The following is a 26,154-nucleotide window of genomic DNA, read 5'->3' as shown; positions in this document are numbered from 1 at the left end:
ACTGAATTGAGCGTGATGTTTTCCAGGATGTGGCTGTAAACCTGCGTGAGGCCGACATCAGACACGATCAGCTTTTTTTTTTTTCCTCCCATTCAAACACAGAACCAGTCGAAGTAACTAATTACATTTACCCACATTACCGTAATTGAGTCGCTTTTTGTGTACTTGTGTACTTTTGCGTATTTCTTTAAAGCCAGTCGTTTTACTTTTACTTAATTTTTGCTCGAGTATTGCGCTTCACCACATCTTAAATCACATCCATCTACTTATTTGTACTTTTTGTACTTTTTGTACCTTTTGTATATTGTTGCAGATTGTATATAGTCGTTCATTGTATATAGGAATGTCATATATTCTTTCTATTTTATCTTTATTTCTATCTTATTTTCTTTTATTTTTTATTATTATTACCGTTATTATTATTATTTGTATTTTTATTTTTATTTTATTTTTATTTTTTACTTCCACAGTGCCGGAGTTGTTGCAATTACATTTCACTGCTGCTGTACCTGTACATTCATGCATGTGACGAGTAAACTTTGAATCTTGAATCTTGAATCTTGAGAACAAGTGATCAGCGACAGATCGGGGAGCCTTTCACAATAAAACTCTCAGTTCGCAAAGACAAGAGGAGCAATCTGCTTCTACTGTCGGTTCTACTTTCTTCTCGTTTTCAACTTTCCAACAAACAATGAAAACCCGCAGATGGCTGATGGAAGCGAGGACCGTTTAGACTCAGCTGACAAAAATGTGGAATAAGTGTGGGAAAATATCAGTGAGCTGGCCTGACGATGAGAACCATGTAGACTCAGCCATCTGTGCTCATACCGGTTGAGTCTACAGGGTCCTCACTTCAATCACCACTTGGCAGTTGAGCGTAATGCCCCTTTAAAAGAATGTAATTTGAAGCGTGTTCTCTCTTTCTTTTCTAACTGCATGGAAAAGATGACAGCTAACACAGTTACTGTTCGGAAAAGGAAGTCCCTCCTCAGGACAGAGTACATTTTAAATGAACTACTATTTGCTTTTACTAAAGTGTATTTTTATAGCAGTACTTCTACTTGTACTGAAGTAAAATTCCAGCAGAGTAACTGTACTTAATTTTAGAGGCAATTTGTAGTACTCTTTTCACCGCTGCAGAACTCAGCCGTGAGGTTTGCTAGAAACAGAGAAAAGAGCAAAGAGCATTACGATGGAGGTTTCCTATCACTGTAGTTATTAGGAACGCTTCTCATCAGGATTCCTAATCAATTCCACATTGTCTCCAGTTTCCATGGCAATCAAGCCTGTCATAACATAATGTAATGTAACCCACTGTACAGCCGGCTAGCCAACACTGAAGTTACTTCAGGCTACACCAGGCAAGTTACGTTATGGTCCAACCAAGAAAAAACAAAACAGAAATTAAAAGTTCAGCCAGAGAAAGAACTTATAACTGGGCCTAACTAATAGATTAACTACCTCAGTCTATCTATTGATTAATTGAATTCAAAATGTTCAAGAGCAGGTCTCATATATTTCCATGTAAGAAACTTTAAGGGACCATACATGCATGTTTAGCCTAATATCTACAGATCTACACAGCGAATTATCAATTCCATGCTTTATAAATGGCCAGGTGGGTGTTTCAGCCAAAAATCAAATTTGAAAATCAAGGGATTTTATTATAAATTGTGAAATAGCACCTCCGCATGGTTGCAAAATGGTTGGGTAAATTTAATTCCAAACCTTTGCTATAGGCCTACATCCCTCTGTAAGTAGACAGGCACCCATATTTCCTAAAAATGTTACCTAACGAGGAAGCTTCCATGCCCGTGAGACACACCGATCATTTATCAACAACTTGCCACAACCAAACCACTGGAAAAAAAAGCGGAGGAAAGGTGCAGGTTTGTTCACGTAACCTGCTGCAGCTGACGTCGCCTTGTTTCACGGACTGTGCTTCATGGTTTCTAGAATATTTAAATGGGAAATGCAAACTTACTTCCACCATCTAAAAAATATTTGCTGCTGGAGATTAGAGTGAAAATCCAAATGTTCATTTACTGATCATTGCTAAAGTTAGTTGGTTAGTATCCCTTGGTGTATGATGCAGGCTGAAAATCTGAAATATTTCATTATGTGCTCGTATCCTGCTGCTCCACATACCAAATGAGGGTGGTACTGGCATGCCCAGATGTTTTTTTTGTTTGTTTGTTTGTTTGTTTGTTTGTTTGTTTGTTTTAGTTGAGACTGTTTTGTGTAAGCCACAGGATAGGCTACAGGATACAGGATACCGGTTACACATAAATACAGATATGCATGCAAAACATACCGCCAAAATCAAAGATGTCAACTGTAGCTGCCCAAAGCTGCTATCGCCTTTGTTTTGCGTAGTCAGGATCTGAAAATCTTTCTGATATCAACTCAAAGCAGTTTATAAAGCTGTTTTAATATTAATATTTACTGTGCCATAATATCATGTCGTGAAAATGTGCTCATTTGGGTTCTTGTCGAACCTGGCCACCTCCTGCACGTCGCCATCTGTCAGTGCTTGCTGGTTATAGCTCGTCATTTATTCAGTTTGGAGGGAGAAATACAGCCTATTAAGCATCACTTATCAGGAATATTTGTTTTGTTTTGTTTTGTTTTTTTTTTTCCACTGTAAACTGTGTTTCTCAGGCTGCAGGCAGTGGGCTGTACTGGAGTATGCTGGACAAAGCGTCTCCGGTCCATGCCAGTCCATTAATGTAGGGCTAAGGGATTAGGCTGGGATTGTTTGAGTGTGGCGCTGTGCTCCAGGCAGGAGTCAGTCCGGTCCTGCAGAGAGGACGGCTCAGGTCCTACAGCGGCATAGATAGGAAGGACCAACGCTTAGTTTAGTCCCATCTCGGAGCTCTACCTCCTGCCCACGGACATTAACATTATACGAACTGTTCATTCCTGCTCTTTCCTCTTCTCCTCGCTCTTTCCCTTCACCTTGCAGAAAAGCCTGAAGATGCAATTGAATGTACGTTAGTCATCTGCTCTCTCTCTCTCTCTCCCTCTCTCTCTCTCTCTCTCGCCTCTTTTTTCTTACCGCTGCTCTAAATGTGTTGAAGATGGGCTGTGAACGTGAAGCATCCCAAAAAAGTCTCCTCTGAAGTTCCTTCTGTAGTTGTTTGATTTAAATTGTTTTGCCTGATAAAGACTGGCATTCTACTTTGGTGTAGAAATGACTAAGGCAAGAGACACACAGCACTCTGTGACTTTTAGGCCATGATTTCATCATCATCATCATCATGAGTGATTTTCAGATAAATCACTTGTCTCCTGATTGGATTATTTCAAGTATTTTTGAGTGCTGCAGCTTGGATGTGTTTCTGTGGTGTGACCTGGTCAAATGAGTAACTGTGTTGTCTGAAAAACCAAAAAGAGCAGAACACGACTGAGGGAAACACACACACACACACACACACACACACACACACACAGACACACAAAAAAAATGATGTTCCACTGCCATGTTTGTTTTGCTTCAATTAGGACTCAGGTAGTCGGCGATCCTGCTGTTCAGTTCAGTGTGCAACTCTACCGTTGAAAAAAAAAATCCTCAATATCTGCCAGCGGTGAAGTGTCTGATATCTGTCTTTTCACAGTCTGCTCAGTCATGTAGCGCGCACCCATACCAAACCTACAGCCTGAGCATGTGACTGTGCATTTGCTCACAGAGGGGACTAAGTATCAAAAATGCTGCGATGACACACTGCAGGCTGATGACACAACAGAAAGCAGGTAACACTCCCATCCGTTATGTTTCGACATTTTAATTGGCAACTTTTTTTTTTTTTTTTTTTTTTAAAGGTGACAAATAATGAGACAACATATTTGTCAATGTTACTGGTCACAAACCGATGGACATTTTTATTGTAGTTATCAGTTGACTTGCACTTTACAGCACAAGGTGTAAAAGTAAAGATTTGCAACCACTTGGGTCGATTCCTCGTTGCCCGGCTCTCTCTCGTTACCGTATCCAGTGATTTTCTCACTCAAAATTTAAACTGCACCAAATTTCTTTGCAAAATTGCATCTAATCTCACTCCATTCGCCTTGTTCTATCTACTTTACCTGTGTTTGCACCAGCTCTAAACTTCTTCTGCCAGTTGGTCTGAGCATAGAATAAGAATGGAAACGTCACTATGAGTGATGAATGGTATTCTCCAGTGATAAGCCAAAACGTGCCACGGAGGGTTGAGAGTGTGGAGGTTTTCATCCCAATCAAAGACGGCAGCAGATGATTTCACTGGTTAGTTCCTTTTCTCTGGCTGAGGGTGTGCTCATCAGTGAAATCACTCTTAGGTTGCAAGCAAAACCTGCAGACTACTGGTCCTCCATAGACTTTATTAGTGACATAATAAATTATAATGTAGGCTCCATAAGCAGTTTCTAGATGGGGGAAATTAATAGGTTTTCAAATAAACGCCAAGGCATTGCTATGGAGCCATAAGACAATGCAGATGTCACTTACAGTGTTTATATGGCATGGTCGCGTGTTCCTGCAACATATCCATAGTCCAACATGGTGAGCTCATGTCCGACTGGTGTCCTATTTGTGCATGATTATGAAGTCTCAGAGCACAGCATTGCAAATTGATGCAAACATGTGTCCCCTTGCAGAGCTGATTGCATGACTGTGACTGGCGTAGGTGAGCTGTTGTTGTGGTTTGTCATTAGTGAGAGGTGTTTACTTCCACTGTGTTCTGGGAATGTCTTTTTCTGTGGGCACCGAGGGACTCTTCTGAGAAGTGGATGGCTTTTGCCCCATCTGACCAGAAGGCAGTGACGCACTCCAGATTAGACACAGCTGACTCACTGGCTTCCTGTTCCTGGATCTATGAAATCTCATCCCTCCCCTTCCTCGCAGCGTCGGCCCTGCCCCGCGAACCTCACCTCTCACAGTTTGTCCGCACGTCTCAGCTCAGTCATGCAGTCGGTCCACAGGCGGGAGAAAATCCCACCCACTAACTCTGACATCCCTGAGGCCCTTTGCCAGTGTGAAGGAGGTGCTGCTTGTCTCGTCTTTTTTTTTTTTTTTTTTTTTCCATAAAATACAGCAGGTACTTGACACTTTGCGGAAGTAGACAGAGGAGAGCTGCTGTTAAAAATCAAAAGCAAAAGGGGGAGAACTTTGACGAGTGGGGCTGAGAGACAGAGAGATGGAGCAAGGGAGTTAACACACGAAAACAAGAGACTACAGTGTGAATAAAGTGTGGGCTGAGTGTCAGGAAACAGAGAACAGAGGAGTCACGGGAGTAGCGGGGGGGAACGAATATGATGGAGAGGGTCTGGCCTCCCTGCAGGATCCAAACTCCTTTGGTGGTGGATCACAGGAGATCTCTGCCGTCCCTCTGATTTTACTTCCTTCAAGACATCAACGCACGAATAAACAGGCCCAAGCGGTGCTGCCACAGGCCTCTGCAGCCGCTCTCCATCTCTCAGCTTAAGGCCAGCTGAGAGAGAGAGAGAGAGAGATGTAGATGTGGCGAGCGCCGCATTCGCATCAGAAACAGTGGGCATCCCACAGCTGAGGGCAGAGAGCAACAGCTTAGCTTCGAAGCACATTCAGAGCTGAGCCGTGGGAGGTCAAATGACTGCCTAACATCTGTCAGTCATCCTCCAACGGGTTGAACCTGACGGCACCGCGCTGCCTCCGTCAGTCTACCTCCCACATCACCTGCAGCCACAGCCGCTGTGTTACCTGCCAACTTCACTGGGGCCTGGAAGATGCATCTTTATATGGAAAAATGCTAATATCACACTCCTCTTGCACCCCGGCGTTCTCTTTCACTCTGCATTTACATTCACAGATAGGATGCGCCTGCATTCGCCCGAATAAGCTCTTGCACTCCAGCACTGACATGAAGGAAAGCATGTTTTCACACCCTGAGATGCCCTTCTACATCTCTGCTGTGTGTGTGTGTGTGTGTGTGTGCAAGAGAAAGAGAGAGAGGGAGAGAGAGAGACGGCATGCATGGGCCTCCCTGCCTTAGCGGGGTCATTATCAAGATGAATATAGTGATTATAAGGATGAATAAGGTGTGATTATGAAGATGAATAAGGCGATTAGGGCTCTTGTCCCTGCTGCTCGGGCTGCTGTTCATTACGAGGGAGAGGATGTCAGTGTGTAACATGCATGAACCCATTACCTTTTCATCCTTGAGGGATACACACACCCACACACACACACACACACACACACACACACGCCCCGTGCATACACACACATCAGTTTTGGAATGTCATTGCTCTGTAACACAGGGCCAAGGGAGACCATTTGTGGCCACTTGTGCGGTTAAATGGCCTCCGTGTGCAATATATCTCTGTTCTCCTGTGTTCAGAAGCATAAATCCCAGTCCTGTACGTTTATGTGTGTGACCCGAACGGACACGAGCACATACCTGGCGCTCACAGGTTGCCATGCAGGACGCCCGCTAGCTTCTAGGCTGCTCTGCTGGTCCTGTAGCAGCTGACTAATGTGAATGCTGTGTCACTGAAGCTGATGCTGTGTGTGTGTGTGTGTGTGTGTCCAGGGGTTAAAGACACATCACTGGCTCCATCCATGTGATCTTCCCTGAGTAGGGACCCAGATATCTATATCCATGGCAACCAAAGTGAATGGTTCTGATGTCCACATGGCAACGGCTGCCGTAGGGACCGAGGAGGGAGGTGGGAGGAGGAGGGAGGGGAGGGGAGGGAGGGGGGTGTTCTGGATGCTGACGCATTCGGTGGCTGCCTGGAAAGTTTTTTGAGAATGCCGCCCACTAGCACATCAGAAGTGGGCACTCTCGGGCTCGAATCTGGTTTGAAGCCACGCTTGCGCTCTCTCTCGCTCTCTGTATCTCTCTCTCTCTCTCTCTCTCTCTCTCTCTCCCTCTCTCTTAAACAGCACCTCCTACTCAGTCGAGAGTCCTTCTGACCCCCCTCCCCTCCCCATCCCATCGTACACCTCCTCCGTGTTTGTGTCTCATCAAACCTTTGTCTCTGTCTGTGGAGCTGTGGCAACTGTGATTGTGTTTGATTACCGTTGGAGGGTTTTGTGTGTGGGCAGGCCCGACCCGGATGTCTGTCTCCTTGGGCATCCAGAATGCATCGACCGGTTCTCCTCGCTTCCTTCTGTTCTCTTCCTTCCTGCAGAGAAGATTTGAATGCAGGTCCAATCCGATCATAGCCGATGCAAATGTAATGAGGAATTGATTGATTTAACATTGATTAAATTTGAGTCAATTCACTAGCTGGTAAATAAATTTAACAACGATTTTTAGTTTTTTTGAATGATTCAGTTAAATTTAGGTTTTTATAACATTGATTTGAGTCAGTTTTATTCAAATTTTATTCATATCCATTAATAAACACATGCAATAACATAAGACTGTCCCCTTTTTTTAAGAATCATGAATGAATCGATTCAGTCTGACATCAGAGTGATGCATGCTATTTACTTTCTTATCAGATCAGTTCAGTTGAATCAGAAGAATTTATAATCAATGCATTCATGCAGAAAGTCAATCATGACACCATTATACTGGAAGCTAGAATGCACTACATACAAGGTTACACACATGGAATGAAGAAGAAAAGGACATTATTTCATTGGCTCCAAGTGTAGAGACTTTCACTGTGGTTGACCAAGTGCTGAATGGGATGGCTCACATTTCATTTATTGGTTTATGCTGATTCATTTTGGGTGTTGTTAACATTAACATTGTGTTTGTTAAAGCTAGCTAGAGCTGGGTTTTGCAGCTGCTGGACAGACTCCCGATGTTTTGAGACCAAAAAATACGGATGACTAATGCTGGATAAACAAGCATGTTACTTCTAACGCAGACGCCCCGCTGTGCCTGCTGGTGGCTCTAAAGGGAAGGTCATAGGTTCACCAAAATGGACAGATGTCATGCTGTAGGCAACATGAAAGATGTCACCTAAATTCATGGCAATCTGCCAAACACAATTGGAGATCAGGTCCTCTGAGCCTGACTGCTGACTGATCGACCAGCAGGGTGATGTATGGCCAGTCGTGAAAAAATAACAGTCTGCAGGTAACGCATGGTTTGTTACATAGTTGAATCTCTGTCCTGTGAAAAGGCTGTAGTGGTTTATAGCAGGATTTTTTATGCCTGTAGCATTTTTTTTTTATTTTTTTTTTTCAGTATTACTGGCACCAAAGTTTGGCACCAGTGCAAATCTGGAATGCTGTTGCTCTGACGTGATGTCCTTTCCTTCTTTTATATGTTCCTTGATAAAACACACAGTGACATCTGAGGCACAGTCAGGGTGTGACGTGACTGTGACAATAACCGCAGGCAACAATGGCGGGGCAATAATAGCAGATTTCACATGAGTTGGAGAAAGTCTTAAGGGGGATAGCAATTCAGCGCTCCCAGTTATCTCCAATAATCCCTCAGTAATCTCTGGCTGTGTGTGAATGGAAATTGTGTGGACGGAAAATGTGCTGCAAATCAAAACGTTACAATTAAATAAAAATCAAAAAATTATTATGCTCCACTCTGCCTCTGTTGTACCTACTTGGCAGCTCCTGGCTTTGTGGCATGGCCAGTTCCAGCTGCTGGGCACAGAGAAATGAGGGGCAGCAAAGAAGAGAATAATAGAGCGGGAGTACAGCAGAGGCAAAGGCGCAGTAGTCGGTGTGAGAGAGCAACAGCAGCCCTAAAACCTGGAGGAAATCCACATCAGCAGGCCAGGAAATTCTCCTGCTGCTCGGAGAAAGAGGGAAAAGGAGGCAATGTAGGTATTTTTCCGCTCTTTCTATCTTTCAGCGATAACCAGGAGGCAGAGGTTGTGTTTGTGGTGTCAATACCATTTGAAAAATTCTCTCAGCAGCAACGTTGACTTCTTTTAACCGGTCGACACCCAAACCTTGGAGTGCCTCCACATTAAGCAAAGTGCTGCCTTGGCTGGAACCGGTCCAAAACCATACCCCGAGTTTGAACATCCGCCTGCGAAGCTTCACGGGGCTGAGCTGCTCTTTATAAACAAGTTTAATGAAAAGTGTGATGGCTCAGAAATAGATGCTCCGTGCGGAGACGTGGTCGCGCCAACATCGCTGATCTCCGCGGGTTGAAAACCAGCACGCCGCTGACCAGAAAAACCTCAATCCCTTAGGACCAGGCCCAGAGCCTCACTGAGGTGGGCAACTATAAATCTACATCTGTCCACCCCCCCTCCGTTCTCCACAATAACCCCTCCACTCCACTCTTAAGTGGTTCTTTGTCTCACTGGGCTCTGAGGTAATGAAGTGCTTTATGGCCACAGAGGACAGGAGGGGGCGCAGGGGGCATGGGATTAGCCCATAGCTCATTCCTACTATAGGGGGCATGGTGGCCAGCAGTGATTGGGGTGATTGAGTAAGTCTGGAGGTTACCCGTCCAACAGAAGGAGGTAGAACGAAGGGCTAAGCAACGGGTCAATCCCCGCCCGGGATCCCAGCAAACCTCCTTTCTCATTTATTGATAGCAGCTCTTCAAATGATTCGCTTTTTTTTTTTTTTTTTTAGTTACCATCTGGATGGTGACGAGAGACCGCTACCTGGTCCAAGGTTCGGGGAGTGGCGTTATTTATTTGTTGTGTGATGTGCCGGGTCATGTGAATCCCTTTGAGATAGCAACTGTGATTAAGGGTGATGAAATGAAATGAACCTGACTTTACTCACTGCCCTTAAAGGAACAGCTCACTCAAAATACAGAAGATATTTTCCCATTCACCTGTAAAATGCAATCCATCCATCCAGATAGTTACTGTGTGATTTGGTGAGGTTTCCGGTCTGGAGCAGTGTTCCCTGGGACTGGACGGGTTGTCAACAATTTACATGTAAAAAAAACTCAATAGCAACATCTCTTTCCAAAAAAATGACTTACCGGGTATAATCCCTCAGGCTCTCAGGGGCAAAGACTTTCATTATGAACTGCCTCCTGCGAAAGAAGCAAACCGTATTCATCCACCTTTAATTTGTTCTCACTAGGGGTGGATAGATACAGTTTGCCGCTGTTCTCCTGCAGAAGGAAACTGGTCACCAACCATTTCTGACGGTTTGAGCTGGAAACCTCACCAAATCACACAGAAACTCCGGATGGACACAGTGCTTTAGGGGTGAACGGGATTTCCTTGTGAACTGTTCCTTTAAAGTCGAAACAAAGCAAAATCATCTTGTTCACCTTGTTGGCTACTTTTCCATATCATCACGTACAACTTTTAAACTTTTCCTTTATTCTATTACTTCCACCTCCTGGAAAGTTGTGTTTTCTTTTTTTTTTTTTAGTAGTTATTTCATGTGTATGAGAAGTCACAGATACAAATCACAACCAACAAAACAAAACATATTTTTTTAACAATCAAGGCACTGAGGTACCATCAAAATGCTGTCACTTCAACTGTAAGCCGGCCTATTGCGCCGAAGATGCAGGCGTCGCTCAGTGAAAACAGGTGTTTCTGTGTGAGTGATGGGTGCAGTGACCCATCACACACCTGAACTTGAGGCGGCCCCTCTCCTTCGAACAGCGGCTCCCCTGCCAAAGCGCTTAATGGCCAGTTACGTAGGTCTCTCCAGCCCCCCTCCGCCCTGCGCTCACACTCTCGCGGGTAGGTCTCTGAAATGAAAATGCCATTATAAAACATTTACCAGCCTGCTGAGTTTACATGTCTTACAAGAAAAGGACCGTTTGGAGCGGTTAAGTGTCACATAAATCTTTCAGAACGCTAATTGAAGTGGTTCCCCCAATAGGCCGCTCTCCACAGCTGCTATTACAAATCACACAACTGCGGATGGCGCGGCCAGCTGCAAACCAAATCCACACACACACACGGTAACATTGTTAAGACACACACAGTGCTCCGTGGGTTGTTGCCGCTACTAGTTTGTTCAGACATCTCCACTGGGAGCGTGCCGTGTAGTTATATGTAAACACGAGTCATCTTTCACTGGAATATGCTCCGAGTGAAATGCACAAGCGTGTTCTCCCCACCCTTTCAATGCACCCTTTATTTAAAGCTGACTTTACTGGGCGAGTTGACAGAGAACATATTGTTGTTTCCAGCAGCAGCCTGGGGGAGTAGCTGCAGGAGGCGGCGGGGTCACACCTATGCACCGACTCACATCAGAAAGCTGGAGTGCAACAGTCTTGTACTGCCGGCTGCCGAGCATCTCCACTGAAGCAAGTTGAGGATTAAGTGCCTCGAGCTTTTCACTAACCGTGGTGGTTCGGGGTGGGGAGAGCACCTTCCAACGTCCAGCTGATTGGAACAAGCCCGGTTCTAACCTTCAGTCTGCCGCTGAAAAAAAAAAAGGGAGCTTTATGTTGTATATCAAAAGCATCAAGTTCAAAACTGTGGAGGTCCATTGAACTTTGGAGGGCTTTTTCATGGCTCAGCAATTACCGGGGCCGAATATGTGACACTCAAACTTGATGTATTCCACCTCCCACTCCATCTTCTCTCTCTGTGTCCTTCAAAACCGCTCTCTGTTCCCTGTCCTTCCTATATTTATCTCTCTTTCTTTCCCATTACATTCTTTTTCTCCATACTTCTCCCTGTCTCTCTCTCTCTCTGCCGCTCCCTTTTCTTAATTGCCACAGAGCTTGTTGATGGAAATCAGTAAGTGTTTTTTGATTATGGGCCAGAACTGAGAAGGTGAGAGAAAGCAGTAGACAAGAGTGTGCGCATACACACACACACACATACAGACACACATACACATTCAGTCAGCACATTGGACTCTGTCCACCAAGGATTAGTGGGTATTTCATGCTGAGGTTCCCACACTCGCCCACCTCCGCTGCTGAAAAAAAAACCCTCCTGTTTGCCATCCAATTCTCTGGATCTAAACTCAATGACATTGAGACAATCAAAACAAAGATTTTCCCCATCTAAATACAGCCATCCCGAGCTGAGTCTCGAACAGACGGCGACTGTTGCCAGCCGACAGGTAGCCCCAGCACAAACACCGCACACAGGAGGGAAAGCAGATCTAGGACTCTTTGATCGCTCTTTCTTCAGATGACACTCTCTCTAATGTCTGAGTGGTCATCACTGGGGGTCTCTCTCTCTTCATTGCATGTGGTCCGTTCACAAAGTAATGACCGCACCCCGCTGTTCCCATCATGCCTCATTGCCAAGACCTCCCCGGCAACACCTGGCACCGCGGTAACAAACACCTGTTCACCTAATTAGAGGGACACTGGAGGGAGAAGAGATGAAGAAGTTAATGAAACGCTAATCTGGTCCAATCGCACGCCCAGGCATCTGCCTCCTCATTGCAGCAGCAGGCCGCCGTAATGGCTGCCTTATGGGGGTGCCTCCCCCGCCATGCGACCTTGAGTGATCTCATCAAGGCAAAAACTCCTTTGAGGGGCCGCAGCTAGAGGAGGGGAGACAGGAGGACGTGGGAGGGCTGGAAAAAGAGAGGAGACGCGAGCCAGCAGCCTGCTTCTTGGATGGACAGAGGAGTTGGACAGCAAGGTGTCAGCCAAATGAAGGAGCATTAAGAGATGAGGTTCCCGTTGCACAGCAGTTGGAGCGGCTCCAGGTCTCGCCAGCTGCACCACTCTTGTTTACAAGCCACCACCTGCTGCTGGAGAAGCCTGGTGCTCGGGCTGCCTTTCTAAAGAGCATCCTCTGGTCCGAATGAGTGCCACAACCCGGCCAGCGCTGGGCGTCGGCGCTCAGGATGTGGCTCCGAAGGCCTGTGCTGATATTCTGAGACTGCTCGTCACTGATGCCCGCGCTGATACTCAATATTTAACCATTGTGATCCCCAAAATAAGTGCAGCCGCTCTACTACTGATGCCTCACTAGATGTGGTGTGTGTGTGTGTGTGTGTGTGTCGAGCAAATAAAAGTGATGGGAGAAGGGGCATTGTACATGTTGGCCTGACGGTGGCACTAGAGGGAAGGTCATGAGGTCAGCAAACTTGTCAGCTGATGTACTTGAGGATGGTTGATCGTGTGAGAGGGAATGATAGAACAGCATGCAGGTGTTGATTGTTCAGATAATAATAAAAAAAAAGAAAAATCAGACGCACTTTAACCCGAGTAGCATCCGTCTCCCCTCATTTAGAGCTACATGGTATTCAATTATACTTTGCAGCTATGGCTATTAATCAATTTTACTCTGTCAAGAGGCATAATCAAAACATAGGTATTGTTGGTGATGTTGTTGTCTTCTTTGAAATTGACTAATATTACAGAAACAAAATGGCACACAAAAACAGTTTAAAGGGGAAATGCTCTCCTTCTTCTTAAAGGGCCAGACAGGTCAGGGAATTAAAGTTCACGCCACAAGTTCACAGCTAATATATCATAAATGTCGATCAGATGAGTGAGAGGAATGTGCACTCTCCTCTCAGCATACACACCAAACAATGCCTCAAGGAAATTATACAGTGGGAATGGAAAAAGTAGGGTTCATCCTCATGGGGAACATGAAAGGGCTTTCCAAATGTCCTGGTAACCCACCTGATAGATGATCAGATAACAAAGGAAAGGTAATGGTGACACCAAAGCTGGTCGAGGTCATTCCCTGTGAAGCCTGAGTACGCTCAACACAGCAGTACAAGTCAAATGTTTGGCGGTGGTGCTAGAGGAAAGGCCACAGGGTCACAACAATCTCACAAAAGGATTCTTCATTTGAGGAGCATGAACTCACCTAATAAAGATAATGGAAATACACCTATTACACTGATATTATGGCCTGAGAGTGGAGCTACAGTGAAGGTCACAAGGTCACCAAAACTGACAGGGTTCATCCTCTGAGGTGCATGAATATGCTCAGCAAATTTCATGTCAATCCATAGAGTCGAATTTTAAGATACGTTCATTCGTAAAGTGTGGAACTGACACACGGACCAACACGGCCATCCTTTCGAAAAACAAACAAACAGTGTTTCTGTGTTTATTCTCATCTCCACTGAAATCCAGGATAATAATAAATGCATCTGTGGAATCAGATCAGACAAATACGTTTGAATAAAGTTAGGTTAATGTCTTCATGAACGCGCCCACCTTCCCATGCAACCAGAATCAAACGGATCTTAAACACTGCAAAAAGTCCAAATCTTACCAAGAATATTTGTCTTATTTCAAGTAAAAATGTCTTATTTCTAGTCAAAATATCTCATTACACTTAAAATAAGACATGATCACCTCAGCAAATAACTTGTTTTTAGATGATTTTCACTTGTTTCAAGCTAATTTTAACTTAAAACAAGTGAAAATTAGCTTGAAACAAGAAGCAAATTTTGCCAATGAAACAAGTAAATTTTCACTTGTTCACTTGTGTCACAAGTGAAAATTTGAAACACACTTTACGATTTTCACTTGAAACAAGTGAAAATCATCTAAAAACAAGTTATTTCTGAGGTGATCATGTCTTATTTTAAGTGTAATGAGATATTTTGACTAGAAATAAGACATTTTTACTTGAAATAAGACAAATATTCTTGGTAAGATTTGGACTTTTTGCAGTGAATATGCAATCAAACAAACTGGATCATGTCTTATCAGAGGTGGAGGACAGTGACGGTCAGATGGGCTCTCGATGTGGGAGAGTTTGGGTTTGAATGATTTGGGCTGCAGACACTAACACCAATATACGGTATATTTAGCTGGATAACTCCGTGAACATAACTGCAAAGTGCCCTCAGTGTTGTGTTGGTGAGAACTGAGAGAGAAACTGTAAGAAAAAGAGGAAGATAACTTCACATTGGATTTTTTTCCCTCCTCTGTAGCCTCTTCCCTGAACTTTAGTGAACTCTGTTTCTGTTGTTCCCAACAGGAAACTTCAAAGGGATGTGTAAACAGATAGACCACTTTCCTGAAGACACGGATTACGAAGCGGACCCCTCTGAGTATTTCCTACGTGAGTATCCTTTTTCCCATTTTTCACAAGGAGAAATCGAACGTGGCTGTGGTGTGTGTGTGCGTGCCTGTGTGTCCGTATGTGTGTGTGCAAGATGTTGGATTGGTGATCTACTGCTGCTCTGTGTGTGTGTCACAGTCTGTTTTGCTGAAAATGACCTGAAGCAAAAATCACATTAGACAAATCTCCCCATGTTCGCTTGACATTTACTTTCGGTTTTGGTTTTGTCCCACTTTTCTCGATCTCAGACTCGAGCGCGGTGCCAGTAAACGCTGTTGGCCCGTGTGTCACTGCTGTCTCTGAGCTGTAGCCTGCTTCAGCGAGAGCCTGGCCAAGCTGAACCCTGCCAAGCAGCTTGTCTGTTTTTACTGCTTGGCTGTGTGTAACATAACGTGCAGTGTTACAGTCGGCTGTGTACCCTGTAAACACAGCCCATTGATTTCTGCTCTCTTTTCTTCTGTGCAAGCAAGACAGAGATTGTTGTCAAACTAGCTCGCCCGCTAATCCCAAAAATCACAACAGTGACTCGGAACTCATGATGTAGTACAAGCCTCGTTAACTCAGGGTGATATTTACTTCATAGGTTTGGTTTTATGATTTTCATCAATCCTGCATCAGTGACAAACTGAAAAAAAAAAACATTTGGTAAGAAAATCACATGCTGCGGCCGGGTTGAGGTTAGTTAAAATTCAGGCAAAAAGCAAGGCTGTTTGTGTTTATTTTTAATCAAATTACAAAGCGAGCCCTTATGCATAAAAGATGCTCCTCCTTGGTGACTGCAAACAATTGGCTGACCACTTGGCTAACATGGAGGACTATTAACAATGATCAGATCATTTAGAGAGCACATTGCCATGGTTACCGTTCTGTCACGGTGTAGCCATGGATGCTAGCTATAGGCCGTGGTTACAGTCCTGCTTCACAAGCTTTTATCAGAGGCTTGTGAATCAATTTAACATGTTTTAAAATCACTGAAAGCTAATATGTGGTGTCAAATGATTCATGTCTTCAGTGAGTAGCAAGTGGGGTAAAGCACAGGGAGCCTCCACTCTGTGGCTCGTGTTGTGGTGATGATAGGTCGCTGTACATCATTACATAATGCCAACCAAGGGTAATAAAAACAATAGCAGGGCTGCAGCAGTTCAATAAACCCACAATTCGGTTTACTGATATATCAATGTATTGTTTGTTTTTTGGTGGGGGACACAATTTTGGTTTGGTTTCTTTTGAACAGAAAAAAAAACACTGCCATTTTCAGTATTTTATGTATTTTGTCTAATTTGCAAAAAAAACTTTTTTCATTCAGAGATTTGGGATATTCATCAGTGAAGTATGTTAGGGTTAGGGTTAGTGGATGTGTTTGCAACACTGCACTTTGTGTGTGTGTTTTTTTTTTTTAACATTTTGTTTTTTTACAGTGGTTGCGGTGCAGTTTTACACCCCTGAGCAGTAGCAAGCTACCATAATAACCGGATATGATGACTTTTGTGCTAAATTGCATTAATAAAGAAACTTTCCTGGTTGTCTATAGCCGACAGAGGAGTACTGCCTCTGGCGGTCATTGGCCGTCCGTGGGCCGAGGCACTCAAACTGCCATTTTCATTATAGAATGTATTTTCTACACTATATTGGATTAAGAATATGGCAGATTAGGATTAACTGATCTGTCATGCCACATAAACACACCAATGTCCCATGTCCCTCTTGACCTGTGGTGTGGTGACCCCCCACCCCCAGCCCTGCAGCCTGCAGGGGTTTGAAACTCGCAGTCAAAATGTGTCCATCTCCTCGTCTCCATCAGGACGGACGGTAATTGAGGCCTCTCAGAGAGCCGAGCAGTGCGTGCCAGTGCTGGAGATTAAGCCCAGCCAATTAGGCTGTGTTTGACTTAGCGCTCTGAGCGGTTGTTCCCATCCGTATGTGCCAGGGAGAGCGGTTATGATAACAGCTCTGGTAATGATTCTAACGATGCCGGAGCCTTAACGAAGGCAGATCAGTCTTAACTCGGCATCTCTGACGCTTGGGATGACAGGGTCACGGGGTGGAGGCCACAGGCCCTCGGCCCAAACGCACCAATGTGTGTGTGTGTGTGTACATGTGTGTGTGTATACGTGTGTGTGTGTGTGTGTGTGTGAGCGAGCATGTGTGTGAGTGTGTTAACCTCTTCCCAGACTGTGATTGGAGGAGAAGGCCGCAGTGCTCCCAGTGGCTTGCCAATTAGGACACTCACATCCATAAATATTTCAGCCTCCTTCCTATATAGGTCAGGCCTCTCTCTATCATTCTCTCACTCTCTCTCTCTCTGCCTCTCTTTCCCCTCGTACCCGTAATATTTTGTGTCAGGAGTTGTACAGTACCTATTGTCGTTTCTCTGCTGAGACAGTAAGCCATGGTGATTCAGAGCATTAGGTGCCTCTGTGTGTGTGTGTGTGTGTGTGTGTACATGCGAGCAGCTTCTCCTGCATGCATGAATGTGCGCAGGGACGTGTGTGTGTGTACGCACGGTGCGGCGTGAGGAGGTCGCGGGGGACAGAGTAGGTGTCACCGCTGAGGAGTGCGGCGACTGCCCTCCGTGTTAAACCAGGTAATGCAGTTAAACATCTATCCATTTTCATTTTAGTGGACACACACACACCTGGCATTTCCATAATGAGGCGTTTCACGGCGCCTCCGGGCGGCCGGAGAGACGGAGAGAAAGCCGCCTGCCTCTCGCATGGAGGACAGGGAGAGCGGGGTGGTTATGCAACACGAGTGATGTCACTTCAGGTGAAAGCCGGGCAGAAGTGACGTCACCGGGGAGCTCACACTCCAAATCAAGGGGACACGCTGGTGATGTCATCGCGCGGCGCAGAGAGAAAGGGAGGGAAATATTTGACGCCTCGGTTGCTGAGCAAAAAAAAAACAAAAACAGGGGAAAGCGTTTACTGCACCGAATGTTATTTTAAACACTCGACCCCCTCCCCATCCATCACACACACACACACACACACTCTCAGGCCGACATTGATACACCGTCCTTATGCCCACATGTACACACACACACACACACACACACACAAGCACCCCATGTATCAGTATCAGGCTGTGTGTGTGTGTGTGTGTGTGTGTGTGTGTGTGTGTGTGTGTGTCCGTGCCGTGAGTCCTCAGCTCTCCCAATAGCAACGCAGCTCGCACATCCACACAGGGTTATATAAGCCAGCTGAGGCACACTAAAAGCGCCAGTGGGTTTTTAGATCACGCAGTGTCGGAGCTCCCATCATCCACTGCTCTACTGGGCGCTAAGCAGCTGAGAGAAGAGGGAGAGAGAGAAGAGAGAGAGAGAGAGAGAGAGAGAGAGAGAGAGAAAGAGAAAAGAGAGAAAACGCCCAGTTATGCAAGCTGCTAATACACTGAAACACATCAATTCACTGTAAAAGAGAGAAAGGATAGATTACATGAGAGTAGCAGTGTGTGTGTGTGTGTGTGTGTGTGTGTGTGTGTGTGTGTGCACGCGTGCATGTGTCTGTTAGTGTGCACTGTCACCCATGTAAAGAGAGAGTGTTTTGTACACTTACAATCTGACTTTTCGGGACTTGTTGTTCCTTTATTGTATTGATCAATGATGTAATACATATTCATAATGATACATTTGGTTTATAGCAAGAGTTTCTTTGCAAAACATGCATCTCCCTTTGTATTCATCTCTGTAAACCATATTCATTTACAGGTAGAGTCAATCACAAAATCATTCTGATAATATATTGGGTTATTTTTTTCAATAATTTATCTGTTAATTTATCTTGCAACCCTATATTGTTGACATTTTTTTAAGATAATTGCTGGGTTTTTTTGTTTTTTTTTTTAATTGATATTGTAGTTTGTGTGGTTGGCATCTTCTTCTCTCGTCCTTTGCTGGCTCGATAATGCCAACATTTTCTCCTCCTTCAGGCTGTGTACTCGTTTTCTGATAAAAAAAAAAAAAAAAAAAAAAAAAAAAAAAAACTGCTCCATTTGTTTGGCCCATTATGAACTGGAAAGGATCGCCTGGTCCCATGAAACACCTATGGTGGTTTATGAGGGGCAATAGTTGGCGTTCATGCATGAATAATTCATAACACAACAACAACAACAACAAAAAATTGTGAGCAGCATAAAATGCAAAAACCGGTATATTCCTACTAATAAGCAGCATTTCTTTTTTTTTTTTTTTTTTTTTGCCCTGAGATTTGCATATTCCCATGAACTTTGAGGGGGGTTTTTGCCCCGAGCGCCTGTTAATTTCTATGCATGTGTTCATCTGCGACTATTCACTGGCATCGATGACAGAAGAGCAGGCCTGTCACTGATGGAGGATCACAGCCTGTGTCACCCTGAGGCCCCGCTGCAGACTGGACGCTGGCCTGAACTGGCTTTGGCCTCGCCCGATAAAATCAATGGGTCTGGGGCAGGACGTGGAGGAGGGGGGGCTTGTGGGGCGGCACGGGTGGGGCAGAGCAGCGGGTGAGATCTTTAATTTGTTTTGCATGGGGTAGAGTCTTCTGTAGCCGTGTGTATCTGAGGAGAAGGTGGGGGGTGTTGGCTCAAACGTTTTAACGCCGGTGGACTCACGTGACCTGAGAGGGGCCGTGTGTTCGACGCACTTGACGGCAAGGTTGATGTTCATCCATTCGCAGGTGTCCCGGTCGGTGGAGAAGTCATTGAGAGCGTTTGAATCGAGGCGACGGACGAGGCAACAAATAAGGAATCCATCGACCCAAACGTAAAACACACGGCACACAGACATGGGCCAATAAATTAAAAGCTAATCATTTTTGTCCTAGTTGACCGAGTGAGCGCTATCACTCTAACTTTATACCTTATTAACGGGGGAACGTGGAGGCAGTGCAGCTTGTAAAACACAGAGGTGAGAGAGTGTGTCCTCATGATAAAGCAAGATTTGAGCACACGGGACAGGCCGCCCGGGACTCTGAGATCACCAAAAAAAAGAGCATCACCCTCTCAGATCTGCTCCTATTTAATAAACACCATACGGGCGCTATAGGCGGACATACTGTTGTGTTTCTATTGCATTTATTCATCAAGGGTTGGATACCGCGACAAGAAAATTCCCCTTGCTTGTGTCCATTTTGCCTCTGAACAAAGAAGCAGCAAAGCTTTTGAATGTAAGTGAATCTGTCTGGGTGAAGTACAGTTCTGTGTTACGGGTCATCAAGGATTTTCTGTTATATACTTTCTTTTTAAATATTTAAAATCACATTAAAACACTGAAGAATAAGTGGATGAATCAAGTTCCGTTAGAAAAAAGAAAAAGAAATTCAGATAGAACTTTCTAATTCCAAGTTCACTTTTGTTTTTCGGGGAATATGTTTGAAAATATGAGCATTTTTTTGATATGACACGCTCCGGGCACATCTGGGGATAAATTGGACCCATGTGCAACCAAAACCCAAATGCCCCCCCCCCCCCCTCTCCCGCCCAGCTGCTAATGCTGCAAAAACAACACAGAGGACAACAACTGGTGAACACAATATATGGCTGGATAGCTGACTTCTGTGGGAGAAACAGCCCGGCGTTGTGCTTCACGAGCCCATTTCTAGGTCACAGACAATCAAAGGTTGCATTCCAGTGACACTATGCAGATTTGAGAAAGGCACAAAGATTTTTTTCCCCCTGTTTTGTTTTGTTTTGTTTTGTTTTGTTTTTTGGTGGTTTTTGCTCTGTAGAGGAAGATCTGACGGCTTGCTGTGTCGTGTTAGTAGATGCAGCTGTAAGTAGAGACATGGCATCACGCTGTGTGACTGGGCCAGCACTTTTATTTATTTATTTTATTACTTTGATTTAACATGTTTTCTGTGTGTTGCAGTTGAGGTTATGATTTTATTCAGCAGCCTCAAAGTGTCAGTCTGTAACCTGCAATGAAACCTGCCTCCTGTATGAAATAGCTTTTTTTTCCTCTTGATTTGGCCTATGAAGATGTTTTTTAATTTATTTGTTTATTTGTTCATTTATTTTTATTTATTTATTTTGGGAATGCACAGATTCCTGGGACACATTTTAAATATTCCACATTTATTTTTATTTTTTTTAATTATTTGTACATATTTTTTACATATATATATATATATATATATTTTTTTTTTTTTTTTATTTAACTGTTCTGATATTTTTTAAAATATCTATTTTTATTGCTATTTTTTCATATATTTATTTATTTTTAGGTAATAGTGTGTTTTCAAAAAAAAAAAAAAAAAAAAAAAAAAAAAAGTATTGGGCCAAAGGAGCAATTTAAAAACATTTTTAGAAGAAATAAAGGGACTTTTGTGCCCCGGTGACATGTTGAGGTATCAGAGGGTTAATTATGGCCTCCAGCAGAGAGCTTTAATAAATACATTTTTCATGATCATCTTAATGTTGTTTCAGAAACGTCTTGGATCCTCGCCTTTTTTTTTTTTTTTCCTTTTTCTTTTTCTTTTTCTTTTTTTTTTTTTTTTTTTTTTTGGCAACTTGGGACGTGGCGTTTAGATCGTGTCGATGTGTGATGCCGGCCATGCTAAGCTACGACAGCTAGTGGAGAGCAGGGCACAGCGCTGTCATGCAGGCGTGCAGCCCTGATCTATGGGGACATCAGCAGTGGAGTGGAGGGTAATTACAGTAATTGAAATGTGGTCTGTGGGGGGAACTTTAATTGTCTGAACAGGCCTGTCATGTGAAGTGACTTCAGTGAGAGGGAATTCTTTCACAGAGTGTTCCACTGACCCGTCTGTATGCTGCATGACTGTGTGTGTGTGTGTGTGTGTGTGTGTGTGTGTGTGTGTGTGTGTGTGTGTGTGGTTGCACAAATGGGTGGAAGTAGTGCCATGTGATATGTTATGTTAATATGACAGAGCAGCATTCAGTGGGAGGACGGCTGCGCTGCTCTCTAATAGTAAGCTGTGTGTGTGTGTGTGTGTGTGTGTGTGTGTGTGTGTAAGGATATGCAGGGATTAGCCGTTTACACCTTTTTTACATGTACAGGCTGGTGTTTGTGTTAGCGTGTGTATGGGTGGATGCTGAAATGGGTGGCTTGATGTCAGATCCTGGCCCACGTGAAGGTCTTAATCGCTTCCCATTAAAATACATAAGGAGGCTGATTACATGCAGTGAATGTAAGTTGGTGAAGTTTGAATCCTCCTCCCCTTTCCCGGTTGATTTTTGTTTGCTTGACGGCCTCCACAAACATCCCCGCAGCACGAGATTGATCTGAGTTTACACTAAACATCATAACACATCATGGATCTTGACCTTGAGTTTACAAATTCATGTTAAAAAGATCTTTACGGCCTTAAAGTGCTAGGATTACCTGATCCAGGAGACAGTTTCCAAGGTAATTTGACATTTTATGAAACTCTGAAAAAACATAGTGGTATATTTTGAACTTTTTGATAAAAAAAAAAAATCCTATTTAGAAATTGCTGCCTTTGCCATGAGCCTAAATTTGCCAAAGAATAGACAAACAAGCTTTTTCTGGAGAGCTGAGGCCAGTGGACACAGGTTTTTGTCACATTGTCAACACTGGGCGGTTAAATAGATAATAATTCAGTAATTATTATCCATGTAATCAGTAATTCTTGCATGAATCTAAAACTATGGCAGCCATAATGCAGTAATACTTCTGTAGTGCTGACAATAACCCAAATGTTTTTAGTTTTGTGGCGCTCGCAGTGGGTTTATGCAGCTCTGATATATGATCTGGAGTATTACTAAGTAGATTTGTTGATTTTTAGGACCTATTTTTATATGGAGCCTCTAGCAACTTGAATCTTTGACATCATTTTGACCTGAAACGTCTATAATGATGTAAAAAGTGTGTAGTAGAAACAGCCCCCAGACAAAATGGCAGAAAGAAGAGAGGAAACAGAGCCAAACGTGGCACCATTATCCACTGTAGGACGCCAAATAATTCAATGAAGAAGTCCCCAAAAGTTGTACTGAAAGGCTTTGGGAGTAAAATAAGTGTTTCCACATCCGCTTCTTTACACACACAGTGACAGCAGGACAAATGTGAACAGCTCATGTGACGTGTCTCAGGTCTCAGTGCAGAGAGGAAGCTCGCTCATCTCGGTGTTTACGTCCCGATCATTTCAAAGTCAAATTGTGTTTCGCCTTGGCGTCGGCTTGTCGGGACGCGCAGGCTTTTAGATACGGGCTGAAAAGCTGTGCAAGCGTTCTCTCTCTCAATTTTGAATTTACAGAGCCATGCTAATTTCCTCTGTGTATGCACGTTGTTTCACACTGCGTACCCTAACAGGTGCTCGTCCCACTCAGTAGTCTTTTTTTGATGTTTTTTTTTGTTGTTGTTGTTTTTTTTTTTGTTTTTTTGGTGGGGATAGGTTGAGGGAGGACAGGGGTGAGAGCAAGCCTCTTGGTCCGGACGAGGACGGAGCAAGGGCTCGGTATCGGGGAGGAGGAGGAGGTGCAGGTGGAGGAGGAGCCGGTGTGGAGGGGATTAATAAGCGTTTGTAGTATTAAATCAATGTGCCTGGGAGCTGAGGCACCTGATTAGCATGACCCCGTCCTGCACATCAGCACATTCAGGGCTGGGGGAGGCTGATTAAGAGCCAATGCTAATTTCCTCTCAGCCCTGTCAATGAAAGAGAGAGAGAGAGAAAGAGAGAGAGAGGGAGAGGGAGAGAGAAGAAAGGAAAAGAAGGATGGAAGCTTCAAACAGACGCCTTTTCGAAGGGAACACTGTACATGTTTATTTTCGTGTCTTGTGTGTTTCTGCGTGCATGTGTGTGTGTGTCGGTGTGTATATTGTATGCTCACATGTGCCCACTTGTGTGTCGTGGGTGGCAAGGTGAGGCACTCGCTATACCTTTCCAAAAACTGAGCTCAGATTTGATCTTGTACTTTTTATCTTTATAAAGGTGAGCAGAGTTCTGGAGAAAGAAATTTACAGTATTTGGATGATATAAAAAAAAAAAAAAAAAAACATTAGAGGAGCATTCAGAACCCGTGATCACTGTAAAATGTCAGTTTAGGGTCCTGTGTCTAATAATTTGTTATGATGACAGAATAAAGTCAATAATGTCTTGTTAGTCATCAGTTATTGGTCCACTGTGTCCTCAGAAATTTAGTCTAAATGAGCATAAATAAACGACGCAGTGGCTTAAAGTTTAAGGACGCCCTTGGTGTCGTTTAGGTCGTAGATCTAAGATCATAAATCAGCTGAAAGTCAGAAAAATCATCCCTGCCAATGTAGGTCCGACATAGACATCCCGTCAGAGTTTCTTTAAAGTGGTTTTACGACATCGGGGCGACGTAGGGAGGAAATCTGACATGGATACACCAGTCTGACGTTGTGCCAATCAAGAAAACTTCTCAGGGGCAACATGAATATGATTTACGTGGGGCGTCCCAGTGGGGAGCCCCATGTAGCCCTGATCGTAGCATCCCAGGTTTGAATCCGACCTCAAGCCATTCGTTGTCCCCTCTCTCTCTCTCTCTCTCTCTCTCTCTCTCTCTCTCTACCATGACTGCCGAATAAAGCAGAAATACCAAAAAAAAAAAAAAAAGATTATCTTTAAAAAAATATAATTTAATCAACAGTTTGATGCCGGGTAGATGAGAGTGTGATGAGAGTGTGCTGTACAATCCAATACGTATCATGATACATGAGTAAGGATATGATTTGTATCATGATACATCACAACACACGATACATCACACACACACCAACATGTTTTTGAGGGAAAGGGGTGAAAACACAAACAAACAAACATTGGCTAGTATTAAATCAATTTTTAAAAACAGAAATGGTTGCATCCAGTTTTTATCAGCTGTGTGTAATAAGCACAATAAGAAGTGTCTATGATAAACTGATGAGTATTAATGATAAATTATGACAAATTAAGTAGAATTGGCCAGAGGTGAAGGAGAAACCACCAGACTCGTTGCTGCGCTGAGCACTGTTAGTTTTGTTAGTTTAACAAACTAAACTTAAAAAAAAAAAAAAAACTAAACTAAACTAAACAAGCCCACTCCCTAAACTGAGTCTGACTCCGCAGCTTTATATGACTAAAAAAACAACTTAAAATGTAGAAATTCGGCCTGTGCACAACACTTGAACAGAGTGACTCAAAACAATTTAATTCAAAATTCAAACTGAGTTCAAGTCAGTTAACAGAAACAGAATTAGCACAATGCATTTACTTAACACAGTGCTCTAAAATGTCATAAGGTCATGTGAAAATGAAATGCAGATACAAGGGCCTGGAGAATCAATACAGAATTATGAAAAATAACATAACTACACTCGGTGGTATCACTTTTTTGCACAGGTAGTGTCGATATGTGTGCACGTGAGTTTTGCCAGCATTATCAGAAACTGTTACATGAGGTTCCTCCGTTGCATTAAACTCCACACATTCAGATTATTCACCACATAGACTCCAAATGAAACCACATTCAGTTTGCATGTGGGCTAAAAAAAAACACACGCGGCGACCACGAGGCCGGGCTAAGAGTGAGGCCGCTGAGTCTCATTAAGCTGTTTGTGTCAGCCGGTGCTGAGGGGTGCCAGCGCTCGGACAGCGGCCCGAGCTGCAGATCGATACAGAACACAGCATCCGCTCTCAGCCTGCGTCTCTGTGAGCCGGCTGGCACGCACGGCGGCGGGACAGCAGGGCAGCACGGCACTAATGAGCCTCCATCACTCATTAATACAGCTCGGGTCGCAGGGCGCCCACCAACGGGCCGGGGCGCAGGGAGGCACCCCGAGCGTCTGCACCCACTCACACAGATTTGAGCGTCATGTTACCGGCATGTTTCGACTGATAGGCTCCAAATAAAAGCTATGTATGACTTACTAGTTGTTATGCAAGGGATAATCCACGATCAGGTGTGTGTTACTACCTTTAACACACACCTTACCGTGGATTATCCTGCCTATTATACCATGGTCACTTGCAAACAATAAAAAAACAGGGACTTATAATTAATTTAGGGAGCCAAATGCCCTGAAAATAAAGATTTTCTGCTCACATTTTTTATGTACAGGTGCTAATGTGATTTAGTTTGAACAACAACACTGTAGACATCATGGATTTGTCAAACTGGATTAAATAGAGCACATTTCTACACAAAAAAGGCTCAGTCAGCTCATTGTTGGTGTTAACGTGACGCTGGAAAATGATCACAATGATCACAATGATCAAATGATCGTCGAGATCAGTGATAAAACTTGAGCTGGGCTAAATGTGCATCACACAGTTTGAATGTGGACCCTCCAGCCCATGGGCACCACCAGGAATT

General features: G+C 43.9%; 1 protein-coding gene across 1 annotated transcript in view; it reads left to right on the top strand.

Moving 5' to 3' along the window:
• The window catches only part of cacng2a (calcium channel, voltage-dependent, gamma subunit 2a), a 65,391-nt gene that overhangs the window by 28,706 nt on the left and 10,531 nt on the right, over positions 1 to 26,154 (top strand). The window contains exon 2 of the mRNA XM_030058264.1: positions 14,800 to 14,883. Coding sequence (XP_029914124.1) covers positions 14,800 to 14,883 — 84 coding nt within the window. The remainder of the gene's footprint in view (positions 1 to 14,799; positions 14,884 to 26,154) is intronic.

The sequence above is a fragment of the Myripristis murdjan genome, chromosome 8 (assembly GCF_902150065.1).
Source record: "Myripristis murdjan chromosome 8, fMyrMur1.1, whole genome shotgun sequence".
NCBI classification, from domain to species: domain Eukaryota; kingdom Metazoa; phylum Chordata; class Actinopteri; order Holocentriformes; family Holocentridae; genus Myripristis; species Myripristis murdjan.
This window is presented reverse-complemented; position numbering and strand designations above follow the sequence as displayed.